This window comes from Neofelis nebulosa, chromosome X (assembly GCF_028018385.1).
Source record: "Neofelis nebulosa isolate mNeoNeb1 chromosome X, mNeoNeb1.pri, whole genome shotgun sequence".
NCBI lineage: Eukaryota > Metazoa > Chordata > Mammalia > Carnivora > Felidae > Neofelis > Neofelis nebulosa.
In genome coordinates, this window is record NC_080800.1 from 67767507 (window position 1) to 67788584 (window position 21078).

A 21078-nucleotide genomic window follows, 5' to 3' on the forward strand; every position below is an offset into this window, starting at 1 on the left:
AATTGGCAAAGATAAAGTCAAACTTTCACTTTTCACAGATGACATGATACTGTATATGGAAAACCTGACAGACTCCACCAAAAGTCTGCTAGAACTGATACATGAATTCAGCAAAGTTGCAGGATACAATTTTTTTTTAAAAAATTAGAAAAAAAACTCTGAAGAATCCACAAAATACCTACCAAATCTAATAAACCAGTTCAGCAAAATTGGATACAAGATTAATATTCAAAACTCAGTTGTGTCTAGGTAGTAGCAATGAACAATCCGAAATGGAAATAAGAAATCCATTTATAGCATCAAAAATAATAAAACAGGAATGAATTTAATAAAGGAGGTATAAGACTGGTACACAAAGCACTGCAAAATATTGCTGAAAGAAATGAAAGCTACCCTAAATAAATGAGAAGACATCCTGTGTTAATGTACTGAAAGAAAATTTTCTTGGTATAGCAATATTCTCAAAACTTATCTGTATATTTATTGTGATCCTTAAGCAAAATTTCAACTGCCTTTTCGTTGGCGAAATGGACTAACTGATCCTAAAACTTATATGGAATTATAAGGGTCCCTGAACAACCAAGAACAAACTTGGAGGACACATACTCTCTGATGTCAAAAATTACTACAATGCTACAGTAATCAAAGGTATGGTACTGACATATAGACATATACATTAATGGTATAGACTTGAGGGCGCAGAAATAAATCCATACATCTATGGTCCATTCATTTTTGAAGAGTGCTAAGACCATTCAATAGGAAAATAGTGTTTCAAGAAATGGTGCTTGAACAAATGGATGACCACATGTAAATTAATAAAGTTGGACCCCTACTTCACACCATGTAGAAAATTTAACACAAAATATATCAGAGACTTAAATGTAAGAGTTAAACTATAAAACTCTGAAGATATATGGATGTATGTCTTTGTGACCTGGGTTTGGGTCCAGATTCTTAGATATGCCACACAAAACACAAGCAATGAAAGAAAAGGTAAATTACACTTAAATCAAAATTAAAAACTTTTATGCATCAAAGGACACTATCAAGAAAATGAAAAGACAACCCATAGAATGGGAGAAAATTTTTGCAAATATTATAACTGATAAGGCACTTGTATATAAAATATGTACACATCTTACAACACAATACTAAAAAGACAACCCAAGTGAAAATGAGCAAAGAATTTGTTAGACATTTCTCCAAAGATACACAAATGGCTGATAAGCACATGGGAAGATGCTCAACATCATTATGGAAATGCATATCAAAATCACCATAATTTTAATCACCCCCATATCACCCCACTAGGATGGTTACATAATGAAATATAGATTATAAGAAGTATTGACAAGAAAGTGGAGAAATTAGAACCCTCCTATATTGCTGGTGAGAATATATAATGCTGAAGCCACTTTGGAAAACAGTCTGGAAGACCCTCAAAAAGTTATAGCATGACTATTTGGTCCAGTGACTCTACTCCTAGAATATATACCTAGGAGAAATAAAAATATATATATACACAAAAACATGTACATGGATATTCATAACAGCATTATACATAATTGAGAAAACATAGAAACAACTCAAATGTTCATCAGGAAATAATGTAGTATATCAATGTAATATATTATTCAGCCATTAAATAAATGAAGTAATGATACATGCTACAACATCAATGAACCTGAAAACATTATCCTAAGTGAAAGAAGCCAGACACAAAGGCCACACGTTGCATGATTCTATTTTTATGAACTATCTAGAATAGGCAAATCTATAGAGAAAGAAACTAAATTAGTGGCTACCAGGGACAGGTGAGGAGGGAGTTGAGAATATAAAGATTACTAATTGGCACTTTGGTTTTTATTTGGGTGAAAATGTCCTGGAATTAGGTAGTGGTGGTAATCACACAACATTGTGAATGTACTAAAAACCACCGAATTGGAAATGGTTAAAATGGTAAATTTTACGTTAATTTTATCTCAGTGCAAAACAACTTTTAAATTCTTTTATGAATATCACAATATAAAAAATTAAATGCTATAATATTTCACTAACTACATTTTTAGAGATATAAAAAACTACAATTATTTTTGAAGAGAATTTTTATTAAGATCAACCCAGTAAAATTTTGTGGATACATGTATAATCAGAACTGCCCTTTTGAAAAAAAATGTGTAAATCTTTTAAAAATGGAATTACAATTTTATTTGTTCACAAGCTGTTAGTAAAGTTATTTTTGGGAAAGAATTCTAACTCTTTGCATTACAGAAAATAGTTCACTTATTTTTTATAAAAACAACCTAGAGAACCATAAGAATGTTGTAACAATCTTTCATGATATCCCCACATTGTGACTTGATCACATACAAGTAAAATTAAAATTCACAGATTTAATACATAACTTACACAAAAGGAAAGTCACTCAAAAAGTTGAAAGAATATTTTTATATATTCCACTATTATAATCACAAAATGTAAAAAGGTTTCATGTTAGCTACTTTGTGATGAATAATCAGCATGAAGATGTTCTGAAATTACATTGATGCTAAAGAAAAGTTGTGTTTATAAAATATTTGATAAAAAATATTCATCTCTATTAACATTACAACATGGAGGCACATATTACCAAATTATGAAACTATATAGGGAAGCTTTAAACAATATTCTGAGATTCTCCTTTTTTTTCATCTTTTTTGGCCTCTTCTTTATCAGCTACTTCCTTTCCCAATTTAGCCTTCTTATTTTCCTTTCCATCTCTTCCATCTTTCCCATCTTCCTTTCCATTTTCTTCTGTTTCATCTTCCTCTTTTCCATCTTTGCCCTCCTTTCCATCTTGTCCTTTCTCTTTTCTACCTTCTTGCTTATTTCCATCTTCTTCTTCATTTCCAATTTCATCCTCTTTTCCACCTTTATTCTCCTTTTCATCTTCATTCTTTTTTCTTTCTTCTCCCAGTTTTTCTTCTCCTTTGTCTTTTTCACATTCCAATTCTTTGCTATCTTCTCCATTTCCCTTTCCATCTTCATCCACTTTTTCATGTCCTTTCTCTCTTTCTTCTTCTTTCTTTTTGCTATCTTCTTTCCATTTTCCATCTTCACCTCTTTTTTCATATCCTTTCTCTTTTTTGTCTTCTTCCTCCTTTCCCTCTTCTTTTTCTTTCCTATCTTCATCCTCTTTTCTATCTTCTTTTCCTTTTCTATCTTTGTTCTCTTGCCCATCTTCTCCTTTCTCTTCTTTTTTGTATTGATCTTCTCCATCTCCTTTCTGATATCTCTCATCTTCTTTTCTTGCTGGTGACACTGCTTCATTCTTTTCTACTCCCTCTCCTTCAACATCTTCATTTTTTTCTTCGTTCATTTCCTCAAGTTCTTTTTCAGGAGCTGGTGCCTATATATAGAGAGGAAATAAACAAGATTATATTTATAAATTTGGAATTGTTCTCCTTAAGTATTTAGACAGAGTTATAGATGTTTTATAATTATTCTTTTATAAAAAGAATGATCTCCATTAATAAGAAAGTAATTTTACTGTGAAAAACACCTCCCAAATATCAAAATATAAGGAAAACATCCTAAGAAATATAATTAACTAAAATAATTCCACACACATATGTAGAAATGGATATTTGGAACAATAAATTCAGGAAAATATATTCATATAAATAATTTTCATTACAAATATGGGAAACAGAGTAAATATGGAAAAATGACATACATTCTATATCAGCAATTCTCAGTGAGTAAATAAAATGCATTCTTTTGAGGAAATAATATTTTGTTTCTATAATGGTGAGATTTAGGTTTTCTTTGTAAAAGTTACTTGAAAACTCTTTGACTGGGTAGGCTGTGGGGGAGAGCTAAGATAGCATAGTAGGCAGATAATAGGTTTGCATCATCCCTCAAATACAGCTAGATAACTATCAAATGATTCTGAATACCCAAGAAATTTACCTGAGGATTCATAGAACAAACTACACAACTAGAGGGAGAGAAGAGGCCACATCAAGGAAGGCAGAAAGTATGGAGATGTGGTTTGGGGGTGAAATGGATCACATGTGCTGTGGAAGGGAGAGATCTGTGGTTGCAGAGAAAGTTGAGAGAGAGTGGAACACACAGGAAAATGCACAAGGAGAATGCTTACCCGAAGCCATTGGCTGGGAAAATGAAAGAGGCTGATTTTTGTGTTTTTGCCACCAGTGGGGCTCAAAGACTAGAGATTTAGAGGTCCTAGGTACAGAGGAATGGGCTGGCGCCATTTCCCTCCCTGCCCCTCAGCATAAACCTGACAGCACAGGAACAACACTGGCTGCTTAACCTATTTACACCAAGTCCTAACACCCTGCACTCTGCTGGTACTGCTTTTCTCAGGCAAGTGTGCCTAAGGACCAGTGCAGTGGGCCCCTTCCTCAGAAGACTAGCACGATCTCCCACACACACCACTTCTATTGACCACAGATTTCTGCAAAGCTTCAGCTCTAGTGGAAATAGCATCAGGTCTCTTAATAAGCAGACCAGAGCACACCTAGTTAAAATTTGCAACCCTCTGGCCAAGGTCCAAACACTTCCCACTGCAAGCAAGAACAACCCTTATAAATGACTGACGTGAAGGATAGAGCAGCCAAACACAGCAGCAGAGTGCATGCAGCACACAACAGACACTTCCTGAAGAGCCAGGCCCTGAACATTATGTGACCTCTTCTTCATAAAACCATTACTCTCAGGAGCAGGAAACATAACTGGCTTTTCTAACACAGAGAAGAAGATAGAGACCTAGAAAAATGCCCAGATGGAGGAATTCATCCCTAAAGAAATAACAGGAAAAGGTTATGGCCAGGGATCTAATTGAAACAAACATAAGTAATATGCTTGATCCAGAATTTAAAGCAACAATCGTAAGGATACTAGCTGGTCTTGAAAAAAGCATGGAAAATATTAGGGAGGCACTTGTCACAGAGATAAAAGAGCTAAAAAACAATTCAGCCAAAATGAAAATTGCAATAACTGAGATTCAAAACAGACCACAAGATAGAAGAGGCAGAGGAACAAATAAGTGATATAGAAGATGGAAATATGGAAAATAATGAAGCTGAACAAAACAGAGAAGAAAAATTTTGGATCATGAGAGTAGGCTTAGAGAACTCAGTGACCCCATCAAACATAATAGCATTCCTATCATACGCATCCCACAGGAACAAGAGAGAAAAGGGGCAAGAAGTTTACTTGAGGAAATACAGCTGAAAACTTCCCTAATCTTGGGAAGGGAATATTCGTCCAAATACAAGAGGCAAAGAGAACTCCCACCAAAACTGACAAAAGCAGGCCAACACAAAGACATATGGTAGTTACATATACAAAATATGGTGATAAACAACAACAACAAAAATTCTAAAAGCAGCAAGACAAAAGAAGTCCATAAAGTACAAGGTAAGACCAATAAGGTTCCACAGAAACTTGGCAAGCCAGAAGGGAGTGGCATGATAGATTCAATGTACTGAATGGTAAAAATCTATAGCCAAGCATATTCTATCCAGCATGTCTATCATTCAGGATAGGAGAGATAAAGAGGTTCCCAGACAAAAACAAACAAAAACAACAAAACAAAACAAAACAAAACAAAAACCTAAAGGAGTTGGTGACCACTAAAAAAGTCTTGCAAGAAATATTACAGGGGACTCTGAGTGGGAAGGAAAGACTGAAAGCAACAAAGACTAGAAATGAACAGAGAGAATCTCCAGAAACAATGACAAAACAAGTAATAAAATTGCACTAAATACATACCTATCAATAATTAATTTGGATGGAAATGGACTAAATGCTCCAATGAAAAGACACAAGGTGTCAGAATGGATAAAAATACAAGCCCAAACTAGATGCTGCCTACAAGAAACTCATTTTAGACCTAAAGACACATGCAGACTAAAAGTGAGGGGATGGAGAAACATTTGTCTTTCAAATGGACATCAAAACAAAGCTGGAGTGGCAATACTTATATCACAATGACTAGATTTTAAACCAATGACTGTAACAAGAGATAAAGAAGGGCACTATATCATAATAAAGGGGACTATCCAGAAAGAAGATCTAACAATTATAAATATTTATGCACCCAACATAGAGGCACCCAAATATATAAAACAATAACAAACACAAATGAATTCACTGACAATAATACAATAATAATAGGGGACTTTAAAAACCCCAAGTACATCAATGGACAGATCATCTAAACAGAAAATAAACATGGAAACAGTGGTTTTGAATGACATACTGGACCAGATAGACTTAACAGATACATTCAGAATATTTCATCCTAAAGCAGCAGAATACACATTCTTCTCGAGTGAACATGGGACATTCTCCAGAAGAGATCTCATACTAGGTCAAAACTCAGACCTCAGCAAGTACAAAAAGACTGAGATCATACCATGCATATTTCCTGACCACAGTACTGTGAAACTTGAAGTCAATCACAAGAAAAAATTCAGAAAGTCCACAAATACATGGAGATTAAAGACCATTTTACTAAAGAATGATGGGTTAACCAGGAAATCAAAGAGGAATTTAAAAATACATGGAAACAAATTAAAATGAAAACACAATGGTCCAAACTTTTGGGATGCAGCAAAAGCAATCATAAGAGGGAAGTATATATAACAATACAGGCTTACCTCAAGAAGCAAGAAAAATCTAAAATAAACAACCTAACCTTACACCTAAAGGAGCTAGAAAAAGAACAACAAACAAACCCTAAAAGCAGCAAAAGAAGGGAAATAATAAAGATTAGAGAAGAAATAAATGATATAGAAAAAACAAACAAAAACCAGGAGCTGATTTCTTTGGAAAAATTAATAAAATTGATAAGCCCCTAGCAGGACTTATCAAAAAGAAAAGAGAAAAGGCACAAATAAGTAAAATCACAAATGAGAGAGGAGAAATAACAGTCAGCACCACAGAAATAGAATTATAGGAGAATATTATAAAAAAAACCTATATGTTACCAAATCAGAGAATCTGGAAGAAATAGATACATTCCTAGAACCATAAACTACCAAAACTGAACAGAAAGAAATAGAAAATTTGAAGAGACTGATAACCACCAAAGAAATCGAATCAGTAATCAAAAATCTCCCAACAAACAAAAGTCTAGAGCCAGATGACTTCACAGGGGAATTCTAACAAACATTTAAGGAAAAGTTAATATATATTCTTCTTAAACAATTCCAAAAAAATAGAAATGGAAAGTAAACTTCTAAATTAATTCTATGAAACCAGCATTACCCTGATACCAAAACCAGGTAAGAATTCCGCTAAAACACACACACACACACCACCACCACCACCACCACCACCAACAACAACAACAACAACTACAGGGCAATAACAACAACAACAACAACAACAACAACAACTACAGGGCAATAGCCCTGATATCCCTGATGAACATGGATGCAAAAATTCTCAATAAAATACTAGCAAACCAAATCCAACAATACATTGACAAAATCATTCTCCACAATCAAATGGGATTTATTCCTGGGTTGCAAGGGTGGTTCAATATTTGCGAATGAATAAATGTGATACAACACATTAATAAAAGAATCTTATGATCCTCTCAATAGATGAAGAAAAAGCATTTGAAGAAGTACAAAATCCATTCATGATAAAAACCCACATCAAAGTAGGGATAGAGGGAGCACACCTCAACATCATAAGGGCCATATACAAAACTCAGCTAACATTACCCTTAATGGGAAAAACAGAGCTTTTCCTCTATAGTCAGGAACAAGACATGTATATCCATTCTCACCACTGTTATTTAACATAGTACTGGAAGTCCTAGTCTCAGCAATCAGAAAACACAAAGAAATAAATGCATCCAAATCATCAAGGAAGAAGGCCAACTTTCAAATTTTGCAGTGGACATAATACTGTACACAGTGAAAACCCAAAGGCTCCACCAAAAATTGATAGAACGGATACATGAATCCATAAAGTTACGGGATACAAAATTGTGTAGAGAAATAGGTTGCATTTCTATACACCAATAATGAAGCAGCAGAAAGAGAAATCAAGGAATCAATCCCATTTACAATTACACTGAATACAATAAGATACCTAGGAATAAACCTAACCAAAGAGGTAAAAGATCTCTATTCTGAAAACTATAAAAAATTTATGAAAGATATTGAAGATGACACAAAGAAATGGTAAAATATTCCATGCTCATGGATTATAAGAACAAATAGTGTTAAAATGTTTATACTACCCGAAGCAATCTACACATTGAATGCAATTCCTACCAAAATACCACCAGCATTTTCACAGAGCTAAACCATTCTAAAATTTGTATAGAACCACAAAAGTTCCCAAATATCCAAGGCAACCTTAGAAAAGTAAATCTGGAAACATCACAATTCCAGACTTCAAGTTACATTACAAAGCTGTAGTGATCAAAACAGTATGGTAATGGCACAAAAATGGACACATAGATCAATTGAACAGAATAGAAAACCTAGAAATGAACCAAAAACTGTATGGTCAATTAATCATTGACAAAGCAGGAAAGAATATGCAATGGGAAAAAGACAGTCTCTTCAACAAATGGTGTTGGGAAAAATGGACAGCAACATGCAAAAGAATGGAACTGGACCACTTTCTACACCATACGAAAAAATAAATTCAAAATGGATAAAAGACCTAAATTTGAGAAAGGAAACTTATCAAAATCCTAGAGGATAACACATATAGCAACCTCTTTGACATTTCCCATAGCACCTTCTTATTAGATATATCTCCTGAGGCAAGGGAAACAATAGCAAAAATAAACTATCAGGACTTCATCAAGATAAAAAGCCTCTGCACAGGAAAGGAAACAAACAACAAAACTAAAAGGCCACCAATGAAATGGGAGAAGATATTTGCAAATGACATATCTGATAAAGTGTTAGTATCCAAAATCTATATAATCCAGTTAAAAAGTGGGCAGAAGATATGAATAGACATTTTCCCAAAGAAGACATCCAGATGGCTAATAGACACATGAAAAGATGCTCAATATCACTCATCATGAGGAAAATACAAATCAGAACTACAATAAGATATCACCTCACACCAGTCTCAATAGCTAAAATTAACAATATAGGAAATGACAGGTGTTGGCAAGGATGTGGAGAAAGGGGAACCCTCTTGCACTGTTGGTTGGAATGCAAAGTGGAGGAGTCACTCTGGAAAATAGTATGTAGCTTCCCGAAAAAGTTAAAAATTGAACTACCCTATGTTCCACCAATTGTACTACTAGGCATTTACTCAAAGGATACAAAAATAGTGATTTGAAGGGATACATGCACCCCAATATTTAGAGCATTATCAACAATAGCCAAATTATGGGAAAAGTCCAAATGTCCACCATCTGATGAATGGATATATAAGATGTGGTGTGTGTGTGTGTGTGTATATATATATATATATATATATATATATGTACATACATATATACATATATATACATACATACAATGGAATAAAAAGGATTGAAATCTTGTCATTTGTGAAGACATGGATGGAGCTAGAGAGAGCTAAAGAGCCTTAATGTAAGTGAAATAAGTCAGTCAGAAAAAGATAAATACCACATGATTTCACTCATGTGTGTAATTTAAGAAACAAAACAGATGAACATAGGGGAACAAAAGAGAGCCAAATCAGAAAACAGACTTTTAACTACAGAGAACAAACTGATGTTTGCTGGAGGGGAGGTTGGTGTAGGGATGGGTTAAATGGGTGATGGGTATTAAGGAGGGCACTTGTGATGAGCATTGGGTGTTGTATGTAAGTGAGGACTCACTAAATTCTATACCTGAAACTAGTATTACACTGTATGTTAACTAAATTTAAACAAAAAATAATGTAAATAAGAAATAAAAGTCTTTCACCATATAGCATAGGATCACTTACAAAATTTTTTTCCCTATTTGCACAGCTTTGGTTTGTATATCTGGCACTACATCCCATTTTCAGTGTTTTACTGCAATATCAAAAACTATGGTATGCATTAAATATGCAAACAAAGACCTATAAGAAACATTTACATAATAATTTGTCTTGCAATCTGCAAGGGGAAAAGAATCATATGATCTTACAAAGGGATTTATGAATAGACCATTTGCCAACAAAAGGAATAAAGGATTGCTCTCTATTTAATAAAAGTCATTTTATTATTACTAAGTCATGATCACTGTCATTATTCTACCAATAGCAATGCAAACCCAATATTCTCACTACTTATACCTGTAAACTCTCATATTTTAAATTCATTTTCTTATTTTCCCCTTCAATACTATTATATGTTATAAACTGAATATTTGTGTTCTCCATAATTTATATGATGAAACCTAATCCCCTACCTGGAGGTAGGGCTTATGAGAAGTGATTAGGTCATGAGGGAAGAGCCCTTATGGATGAGATTAGTGTCCTTACAAAAGAGACCCCAGAGATCTCTCTCACCCTTTCTGTCATGTCGGGACACAGCAAGAAGACTGCTGTGTATAAAACAGAAAGCAGGTCCTCACCAGACACCAAAAATGCTGGTGCCTTGATCTTGGACTTCTCAGCCTCCAGAACTATAAGAAATAAATTTATGTTATTTATAAGCTACCTAGTCTGTGGTATTTGTTATGGCAGCTGGAATGGACTAACACAGTATAGAACCACTACTCATTTAATGTTTCTCAACTTTTAAACTGCAAGTCAAACAAGATTTCCTTCAGTTGTACCCATTGTTGATCTTTCAAATGGATAAATCTGTTAATATTTAAAATACCTCCATAATTTTGGCTTCTCCATTTTCATCACTATATTCTTCTTTAATGACTTCTTTCTTGTTTTCAGCTATTGCTTTGGCACTTGTATCTGTGTTTTTTTCCATCGTATCATGTTCTGTCTTCATTTTCTGTCCAGCAACACAGAATAATAAAAACAAATATACAACTTAAGTGGTGTGTTAATTAAATGGCCCAGGTTATTTTATCAGCTGCTGTAATGATTTATAAAAAGATTAAAATATCCATATAAACTTAATATCAATAAAATCATCACTCGACACTTTTACCTCTATTGTAAACCCAAAGCAGCATTAAAAATGAATAATATTCTTCTGATATAAATCAAATACATTTTCTTTTAGATGAGAAGCAACAAGTTAGAATACTGACCATTGACCACTCAAAGCTAATTGCCTGCATCAGATTAGATTTTTATAAATTAACTCTTTTTGACTAGAGGGGGCCAGTTTATCTGTCATGTCTAATAATTAGCAACAGGGTTTTGTTTATTGCAAAGCCTCCAGTGGCTAATAATTAAGAGAAACACTAGCAAAGGCATCACTTTATATATATTTTAAGAGATTTCCTGGGGACATAGGTGATTCAATATACGTTCTACAAGTTTTGAAATGACTTGAATCATGATTGCTTTACCAAGAAAGCTCTTTGCCTATGTGAGTAAAGAGCCCTGGGTGAAGAGGCCAGAAAACCTGTGTTTGAATTTTGGATCTGCTACTTACTTGATGTGATCTTGAGCAAAAGTATAAATCTTTTTGTGCATGTTTTTTATATGTAAAAAAGAGTAATTCCACCTACCTCATAGGGGTGTTATTAGGAACAAATGGTAAAATATATGTGAAATTGCTTTAGAAACTATAAAATACAATATAGATATATTATTACTATTTTAACACACGAAAAACAGAGAGTCAAGTATAATAACGCATTTTAAAGTCCAGGATTATATAGTATTTGTTTTATTATAACATTATCTTCTAATTTTAATGGAAATAAAGTGTTTACTATTTTAATAGCCTATAAATTGAGTACCCAATTTTATAGAATACTGACCTTGAAATGTTAAATAGAAAAAAAATTTTTTTAAACTTTTCTCTCCTGTTGTTACTTGTTACTAAAACTTCACTTGCCCTAGTTTTAACAGTATATTTCTTTTTATTTTTGAGAGAGAAAGTATGTGAGCAGGGAGAGGGGCAGAGGGAGAGAGAGAGAATCCCAAGCAGCCTCCACACTTAGCGTGGAGCTGATGCAGGGCTGGAACCCATGGCTCATAACCCCAGCCAAAATCAAGAGTTGAACGCTCAACCAACTGAACAGCCCAGGCGGTCCCAGCAGTATCTTTTAATCAAATAATTCAAAGCTATTTATATATATGCCTGTAATTTACAGTTTCTCCAATCACAAAATGATGGGATTCGAGGATTTTAATGTTCCTCCTAGCTTTAAGCATTTATGATTTTAGGAAGTTAACCAATCTCTAAAATATCAGTCATACCTCAATAAAGCAGTTTAAAAAATTACTAGTATTATATTTGCACACAGTTATAAATAAATAAATAAATAAATAAATAAATAACAACATGGAGAAACGAACTTAATATAGAGGCTATTTCTATTTCTAATGTCATTAGCCATAACATTAGAGTATAGAATATCAATTGTGTTCATTTAAAAATAGTTTATGTCGGGAACCCTCTTGCAACTGTTGGTGGGAATGCAAATTGGTGCAGCCACTCTGGAAAACAGTGTGGAGGTTCCTCGGAAAATTAAAAATAGACCTACCCTATGACCCAGCAATAGCCCTGCTAGGAATTTACCCAAGGGATACAAGAGTACTGATGCATAAGGGGCACTTGTACCCCAATGTTTATAGCAGCACTCTCAACAATAGCCAAATTATGGAAAGAGTCTAAATGTCCATCAACTGATGAATGGATAAAGAAATTGTGGTTTATATACACAATGGAGTACTACATGGCAATGAGAAAGAGCGAAATATGGCCCTTTGTAGCAACGTGGATGGAACTGGAGAGTGTGATGCTAAGTGAAATAAGTCATACAGAGAAAGACAGATACCATATGTTTTCACTCTTATGTGGATCCTGAGAAACGTAACAGAAACCCATGGGGGAGGGGAAGGAAAAAAAAAAAAAGAGGTTAGAGTGGGAGAGAGCCAAAGCATAAGAGACTCTTAAAAACTGAGAACAAACTGAGGGTTGATGGGGGGTGGGAGGGAGGGGAGAGTGGGTGATGGGTATTGAGGAGGGCACCTTTTGGGATGAGCACTGGGTGTTGTAGGGAAACCAATTTGACAATAAATTTCATATATTGAAAAATAAAAATAAATAAATAAATAAATAAATAAATAAATAAAATAAAAATAAAAATAGTTTATGTGAAAACACTTCGCAAACTGTAAAGTATTATCAAATGTTAGTTACTACTATTATTACAAAGCATTATTTTGGTTACTAGAGTTTACACCTTTTGTTTTTCCAGCAATATTGGTGTTGTGACTATATGATGTCAAAGGCATATATATTTTACAAGTCTACCCAACTAAAATTTTATTCTGTTTCTTCCTAATAAAAATGTCAAAATATGGTAGACAATCACAGAACGTGAACAAATATTCCTTACTCAAAAAGTTTACATGTACCATATGGTATAACATATTACTAAACAGAAAGTAAAGAAAGCAAAATGATCAGCTGTATGCCTTTCCAAAAACATTATTTTTAAATGTTTTTTAATGTTTAGTTTTGAGAGAGAGAGAGAGAGCGCGCGTGTGTGCGAGTGAGTGGGAGAGGGGCAGAGAGAGAGGGAGACACCGAATTCAAAGCAGGCTCCAGGGTCTGAGCTATCAGCACACAGCCTGATGCAGGGCTCAAACCCATGAACCCTGAGATCATGACCTGAGCCGAAGTCAGATGCTTCACCAACAGCCACATCACCTAGGCGCCCCTCCAAAAAAATTATTTCTAAAGAAGAGTAATCTTCTGTCAACATTGCATGTTGAATTTTACCTTTGTAATCGATGTTCTTTTGGGCTTCAACTCTGGTGTAATGGGCACGGGCATCTGCATCAAAAAACACAAGTCATGGTTGGGGGGAGGAAAAAATCATAATTGAAGACAGATTACTAATAATGAAATCCAACCTCTTAATTTCAATAAATGGGTATAGTTCGGACCAAGCACTAGGAAAAACAAACAAACAAACATGTCCTTAGTGTGAAATTTTTTACAACAACATCCAAAATAAATCTTGTACTAAATAGGTAGTATTGTGTAGGATTCCCTGAATTTTAAAAGTACATTTTACAATACACGAGAAGCGTTTTAAAAAGACCACTTACAGCAGACAGTCTGGCTGATCTTCTTTTTGGCTATAAGTAAAAAAAAAAAACCAAAAAACAGTTAACAGAATTATGGACACACAAAACTACAGTTATTTATATTGTGAAAATATTTAGTGCAATACTACATGAGCATTGTTTTTAAAGAGGCAGTTGTAAACTTGAGGAGAATATATAGTAGAAATATAAATTTTTATTTCCCCTACCCTGGACCCTTTATACAGCTAAAGAAAAATATCTCAAATTAAACTTCAAATGCTAAGCTAAATGAACACAATGGCTAATAACAAGGAGCATATTTAGAAATAAGAATATAGCCCCTTCTTGCAAACTGACAAAGATGTTTTTTTTTTTTTTTTTGCTTAAAAGGAAGAAACTCTCTTCAGAGCTTAACAAGCCTAAGGTCCTAAATTCCAAGAAGTTTGTAATTTTCAATACCTGCTATATTTCTGAGAGAGCTCACTTGCATACCATATTCATACTCATATGGTACAAATATACAAATCAGCATCTATTTTTAGCTGCTTGTGTGTCTCAAATTCATAAAACAAGTGGATTTTTTCAGTCATATTCTAAAACTAAAAAAAACTCACCTCCTGCCTGGTACCATCTTGACTGGCAGCCTATACAGAGGAGAAAACCACACAGGAATCAGGTCATCGATATAAACACATAGATTAGAAAATATTGCATATGGATTACAGTTGTAACATAACCACTTATGACTTTTTTCCTGGATTCCAGCTCAAGTAGCCACGTGTTATTTCCTAGTAGCATGCTACATACTGCTGTCCGCTAATGTGCAAATGTGCACCAAGATGCAAATGCATTCTCAAGACATAAATTCACACAACTAATAATCAATTCCATCCTTTTGTGTAAATTGCATCTCCTACAAACAAACCTTTTAAATTTTAAAATCCACCTGCTGTAGCCAGTGTTAAAGCCAAAAAAAAAGTGTGGGGGTGGGCAGAATGAAGGAGGAACTTCCCGCAATTTCCCTGTGTTTTGCCTTATGTTTTATATGCAATTGTACTTATCTGATCCTCTCTACTGGCTGGATTAATGTTTCCAAGTCCTTCATACAAAAACTACAACCCCCACAATGTTTAAATGCTTGCTTGCTTTCTCTTTTTTCTTTCTTTTCTTTCTTTCTTTCTTTCTTTCTTTTCTTTCTTTCTTTCTTTCTTTCTTTCTTTCTTTCTTTCTTTCTTTCTTTCTTTCTTTCTTTTCCTTCTTCCCCTTTCTTTCTTTCCTTCCTTTCGGTCCTTCCTTCCTTCCCTCTTTTTCTTTCATGGAGGGAACCCCTGCAACATCAATGCGTTATTCCGAGGAGCTGGCCATGGACTTTAAAACTTCCCGCCACTACCTGCTACAAGGTTGCTGTCAGATCTGTAAAATAGCACGACCCATTGCACAAGCCTAGAAAAGCTCAGCGGAGGGAATCTCAGGAAATGGGATGGATACTAAAAACCATTGCTTTTTGTATTTGAGCAGCCCTTTATTCTGGGAATTATCAAGCTATTACATGATTCATACAGCCCCAGAGCACAGGGGAATTTCGGTCTTATTCCTATGTTTTAGAAATAGGGAAGGAGGCCGGATAAATAGGAATAATATCAAAACAATCACACTGCTTTACATCAGCACAGTGTTTTCCAATTTTATGAAGCAATGAAACAGCGTTCAATTTCACTACTAAGGGACACCCCCCTTCCCAAAACAACAAACAAACATTCAAACAAACACTGGTAGTAAATTTATCTCTTGTCCAAGAGAGGAGTCACAATTTTTGAAATGAGGGTTTGCAGAATACCTGTAGCCCTTGAATATCTCAAATCAATTCTGCATGTCTAAAAGTGAATAAATCCACGCTACCGCAACATCAGCAATAGTTTTTATCTTACGCAGTTCTCTTGCCATCTCTCCACCTTTACACAAAGAGTTTGGAGAACCCCAGATCTCATAGCCCTAAAGTTGCTAACTGCAGAGGTGGTTCTCTCCTTTAAGACAGTTTGAAGTCTGCGCCGCCTAATGGCACAGGATTACCATTGCATAGCCATCTGGCATGACAAGAAGTGGAGGAGGGAAGAGGAAAAAGGAAAAAGAAAACGGGAAGAACAAAGGCAAATACGGGAGAAAGCCGTGGCTTTCGTTACCCCAAACGGGACGGTTCCCGGAGAAAAGCCGGAGGCTGAGGAGGAAACTGGTGCCTGGAAGTGTGGTTAAGAGAAGTGTTCTCCAATAGGGTAAGCGGAGGAAGGGAGGTGGGGTAGGAAGCGACAGCACAACGCTATGGCTGTTTGTAATTCAGCATGGAGACACCTCTTAAACGATTATTTCCCTTAAACAAAACAAGCCGAAAGTGAACTACTAGTTGCATTCAAGACCATCCTTAATCTTACACTGATCATTCTTTGCCTTTCTTTCCCCCTTCCATTCAGTACATCACAAAATCGAACTAGAAGCCAAAATGCTTTCTAAAACCTCTACGGATTAGGAAATATGTATTTCAGTCTCTAATTCCCCTTCTATCTTCCTATTTCACTTACCTTTCTTTTGGGCATTGTTGCAGCTCTCTACAGGAGATCTTAACAATCAGCAGAAAAAAAGCCGAAAGCAGTCTCTGCCCGAGCGCTCAGAGAGCAACTGAGTTTTCAATGAACTAATTGCAGCACGACCTGTACTCGGCAAAACAAACAAACAAACAAACAACCAAAAAACAAAAACAAAACAAAACAACAACAAAAACACCTCGTTATTGGCAACATTAAACGCACCAAGACGCAACCAAACTACGTGAATGGTTAGCTGGAGTGGGAGCCAGATTTGAATGACAGGCAGTGAGACCAATAAAGAAAGCTGATCTGCCCAGGGGCGTGGTCCACAGACTTGTCAGACGCCCTGTTAAGGCTGCCTTTTCAGACCGCTGGTGTGGCGGAGGAGCACGCGGACTTGATAAATGCAAAATGCTCAAGCTTAAGACTGGCGGGAAAGCCAGAGTTGTCTTGATTTTGTTTTTCTTTTATGTTGTAATAACAGGCGAAAGTCACAGCAGTTGCTTTCTCCACAGTCTCCAAAACCATCACTTTTACTTATTTCCAGGGATAAAGTGTTTTTGAGACCGTGTTGAGTATAGGCTCCAGTCTTCACATTCTACCTCTGGCAGGAGGATGGAGATGAACTGGCGGAGGGGGGGGGGGGGGGGAGTATTGATTCAGAAAGTAGAGAAGACTGAAGCTGTTTCTCTGGTTGTGGGAACTTTCCACCAAAGCAGTATTGTGGTCCTGGCACGAGGAGGGTGCCAAAATGTTGTGTCTCCTGCAGGTGAAGAGTTGAAAGAAAACTGAGAGCTGGAAGAGCAGAAGAGCCTGAGGGCACAGACACCTGATATCCCACTTGGTAAGCATACACCAAGAATGGGACCTCGAGTTAAGTTTGTAATAACAAAGGTCTATCCAGAGTTAAAGTGCTGATACAAGGGATTTTGAATCCAAAGGTAGCATTTAGTGAAGGGACTCAGGAAGGTGCCATGCAAAAATGTGTTTAGGACTCAGAGCCTGGACTAGGATCAGGTGATTAAAAGGCACTCATCTGTGCCACAAAATTTAAGGATGGGCCCAAAACTCAGATTAGGGTGAGGCGATTGAGGTGAGTCATGCAAGCACAGGGTAGGATCCTTTTTGAAAAAATTTTGATATTTTGTTCATCATGGACTTTGGTACATTAATTTAGATATTTAAAATAGTGCATTAAGTATTTATCTTCATTGTTGAGTTTTGGAGTTCTTACAATTTATGCCGAAGGATAGTGTCTCCTTAGCCTCACCATAGTTTAACCCATCCTTAGGTGGATTTCTCCTCTAAAAGAGACTTCTATCTGCCTTCCAAAGTTACTTCCTGAGACCTAAAAGTTGTGGGAGTGGGGATGGGAATTGGCAAATACTGTACTTGAGGATAATTGTGGGTAGAAATGGAGACTCCAGGTCCTGAAGCCCTTTCTCAGAGTACCCTACTTTGGTTGTTGTAACATGTAATTGGGTTTAAAAGTGCTCCAACGACAGGCCAAATCCTTATTCTGGAAGTTTAATTTAAAAAGGAAATTAATATTTTGCACAGCTACCTAAAGGGGGAGTTTCATTTGTGTTCATGTGTACTAAAAAATTGGAATTGCCAGTTTAAAAATTTAATATTCATAGCTGTTACATAATACAGAAGCATCCCCTCAAACTAAAATATGGCCTAACAGAAGAACCCATCATTTAAATTTTTGCCCATTCTTCCCCAGCCATCTGTACTGTGGAGTTAAACAGATCCAATAGTATAAGACAGTTTGATTACAAGTCAACTTCCCTTCTCCAATCTCATTGTATTCTGATTCAAGTAAGTAAATTAAGAAGACATTTATATTGCTTCCTTTGCCCACAGTTATTGGAATCATCCTTAGATCCTCTAGAGGCCTCTTTTTGCCCTTATGGTGAAAACATTACTGAGCGAGCCTAGATATTTTTCAATCATTTTATGTTCCAAGAGTTATAATGTAAGTATAAAAATTGGGTACAAAATGAGGATTGCCTCAAAAGGATAAGAAAAAAAAACATGAAGGGAATGAAAAATGTGGCAACACTGGAACACATTTACTCAACAAATTCATATTTAGCATTATTTTTTGAATTGGATTTTGGTTTTGTAGACTAACCTGTAAAAAGACAAAACTCTCTGGCATGCAAAGTTAAATTACATAGTTTCTACCCTTAGGATTTTTATAATTTTTAAAATAGAGCAAGCAGTTGCATGCATATTTATAAATCAAGGTTGCTTTATCATATGAGTGGTACAATCTAAGTTTGATATTATAACAGAGGGGAACTATCATTTAGGGCAGATCATTGGAGAAAATTTTTGTTGAGAAGGTGATATTTGACTTGGCTCTGAACTGTTGAATAGACTGTTAACAGCAAATGCAGATACAGGAAATATTTGTACTTGTTAGGGAAAAGAATGCCTAGTCCAAGTGCACTGAAACAAATGATCATGTGAAGCCTTAGGAAGTCAGGCTTAGTTTTGAGGCAAAGCACAAATGTGTAGTCAGTGAGATCTAAGATACCTATTAAGTTTGTCAGCATTTTTGTTTTTTGGTCAGTTTTTCTTCCTTGCTGTCTGACTTGTTGCAACTGTGATTTATGTCTTATCAGATTGAAAAAATAGTCATGCATGCATAAGAAAATATTCTAATTGTGACATAGTTCTCTAATTCTTGACCTACCACATACCATATTCTTTCTAATCATTAATCAGGTGGGCTTTTATACAAACCAACCTGCCCTAGACTCTTCATTTGCTGTATTATTATCTACAGATCCATTCTGTTATATCTTTGCCTATCAAATGTCTACCAAAACTGCTCAGATTCAAATCTAATATTACCTCTTTGACAAAAGCCCTCTCCAATCATTTCTGCCCTAAAAGATCCTGCTTTCTTATTATGTTATAGAATTTAAATTGTACCACTCATATGACACAAGCAAACCTGATTTTCCCCAACCATTCCGTCCTAAAATTTCACATTGATTTAAAATTTTATATACTTATTTCGCCTTGCCTGAATATTTTCTCAGCACATCATATTCTACATAGTTTCTATGAATTTACTAACTTTAAAAACTATTTTTCTAAAATTGATAAATTATTTTTAAGTAAGGCTTTAATCTTTGTATAATTGTCAAATTAAGACTTTTTTGGCTCAGTTTTTATAAAATTAAATTGGCTTATTTCTCTTTTACAATTGTTTATTGACTATAAAGGTTGATTGTTAGACAACTCTCCACTGGACTCTCTAATTTCCCCTGAGTATTAAGTATACCCACAACCCTCTAAAAACCTACAGAAACTTTAGCATGTCCACTGAGTAACCATTGGGAAAAGACACAGAAAGATATGAAAAATTATAGAGGAAAGAAACCAACATTAAACAGAAAGATAATCCAAAAGAGAATATTATGTATTTATGAGAAAAGGGGTGCTAGGCAGTTAAGATAAAAGAAGTCGTCAAATGTCCTGTTTATAGTTTAGAATGACATATATGTTACATAATTAGAAGTATTTCTGTATGCACTGCTTTATGTGCAATGGGATCTCAAAAATACTGATTGATTAGTAAAAAGATATTTGCTTTTATCTATTAAATTATCTTTGATTTTGGCATCATCCATTACCATTATTGTTTCCATTATATTTGCAAAAAATGAAAAAATCAGAAAACTACCTACTATTGCTAACAAATAATGATGTAAGACTTTTAGTATGTAATTAAAATTCTGTTTTATTATTTATTAATTTTTGTAAATGTTTATTTTTGAGAGAGACAGAGCATGAGCAGGGGAGGGGCAGAGAGAGAGGGAGACACAGAATCCTTAGCAGGCTCCAGGCTCTGAGCTGTCAGCACAGAGCCCGACATGGGGCTCAAACCCAGGAACAGAGAGATCATGACCTGAGCCAAAGTCGGACGCTTACCCGACTGAGCCACCCAGACGCCCCAAAATTCTGTGTTTCAAATATATTGTTGGTTGGTATTTTCAAAGAGCAAAATAAATGGTAAGTCTACAGTGAACCAAATACATCAATGCACTTATTTTTGAGTCTTGTTGAAGATTGATCTGAGGAATTGCTTGGATTGATTACAGCACTTAGCTGAAACTCTGGAATAACTTTTAGCTCATCTGTAATTTTACTTGAAAGTATTTCTGTTGGCTAAAAGTTATTTGAAAATTTTCCATTTCTCATAGGTGTCCTCATTTACTCGAAAAGAGTTCCAAAGTTTTTTACTTTAGCTATAAGGACTTATGTTTCCTTTAAATTTACTAAATTCTATTAAACTTAATTT

At 35.1% G+C, this 21078-nt stretch overlaps 1 protein-coding gene across 2 annotated transcripts; it reads right to left on the reverse strand.

Moving 5' to 3' along the window:
* Positions 1 to 1848: 1848 nt before the first annotated feature.
* HMGN5 (high mobility group nucleosome binding domain 5) lies at positions 1849 to 16922 on the reverse strand. 2 transcript variants are annotated; one of them, XM_058713271.1, is made up of 6 exons: positions 16749 to 16922; positions 14790 to 14819; positions 14197 to 14226; positions 13865 to 13918; positions 10820 to 10948; positions 1849 to 3391 (listed from the first exon to the last, which is right to left on the reverse strand). In XM_058713271.1, the coding sequence occupies exons 1-6, from the start codon at positions 16761 to 16763 to the stop codon at positions 2660 to 2662; spliced, it is 990 nt and encodes a 329-aa protein (XP_058569254.1). In that variant the 5' UTR covers positions 16764 to 16922; the 3' UTR covers positions 1849 to 2659. The 2 variants fall into 2 exon arrangements, with proteins under 2 accessions (XP_058569254.1, XP_058569255.1); XM_058713272.1 differs by lacking the exon at positions 14790 to 14819.
* Between the last annotated feature and the right edge of the window lie 4156 nt (positions 16923 to 21078).

Bases quoted from the DNA above. Each gene is read 5' to 3' on its own strand.
- HMGN5 (XM_058713271.1), bottom strand. The intron at 14,227-14,789 runs GTGAGTTTTTTT...TTTTACTTATAG, and splicing joins AAGATGGTACCAGGCAGGAG to CCAAAAAGAAGATCAGCCAG. The intron at 3,392-10,819 runs GTATTTTAAATA...CTCTATATATAG, and splicing joins GAGAAGCCAAAATTATGGAG to GCACCAGCTCCTGAAAAAGA.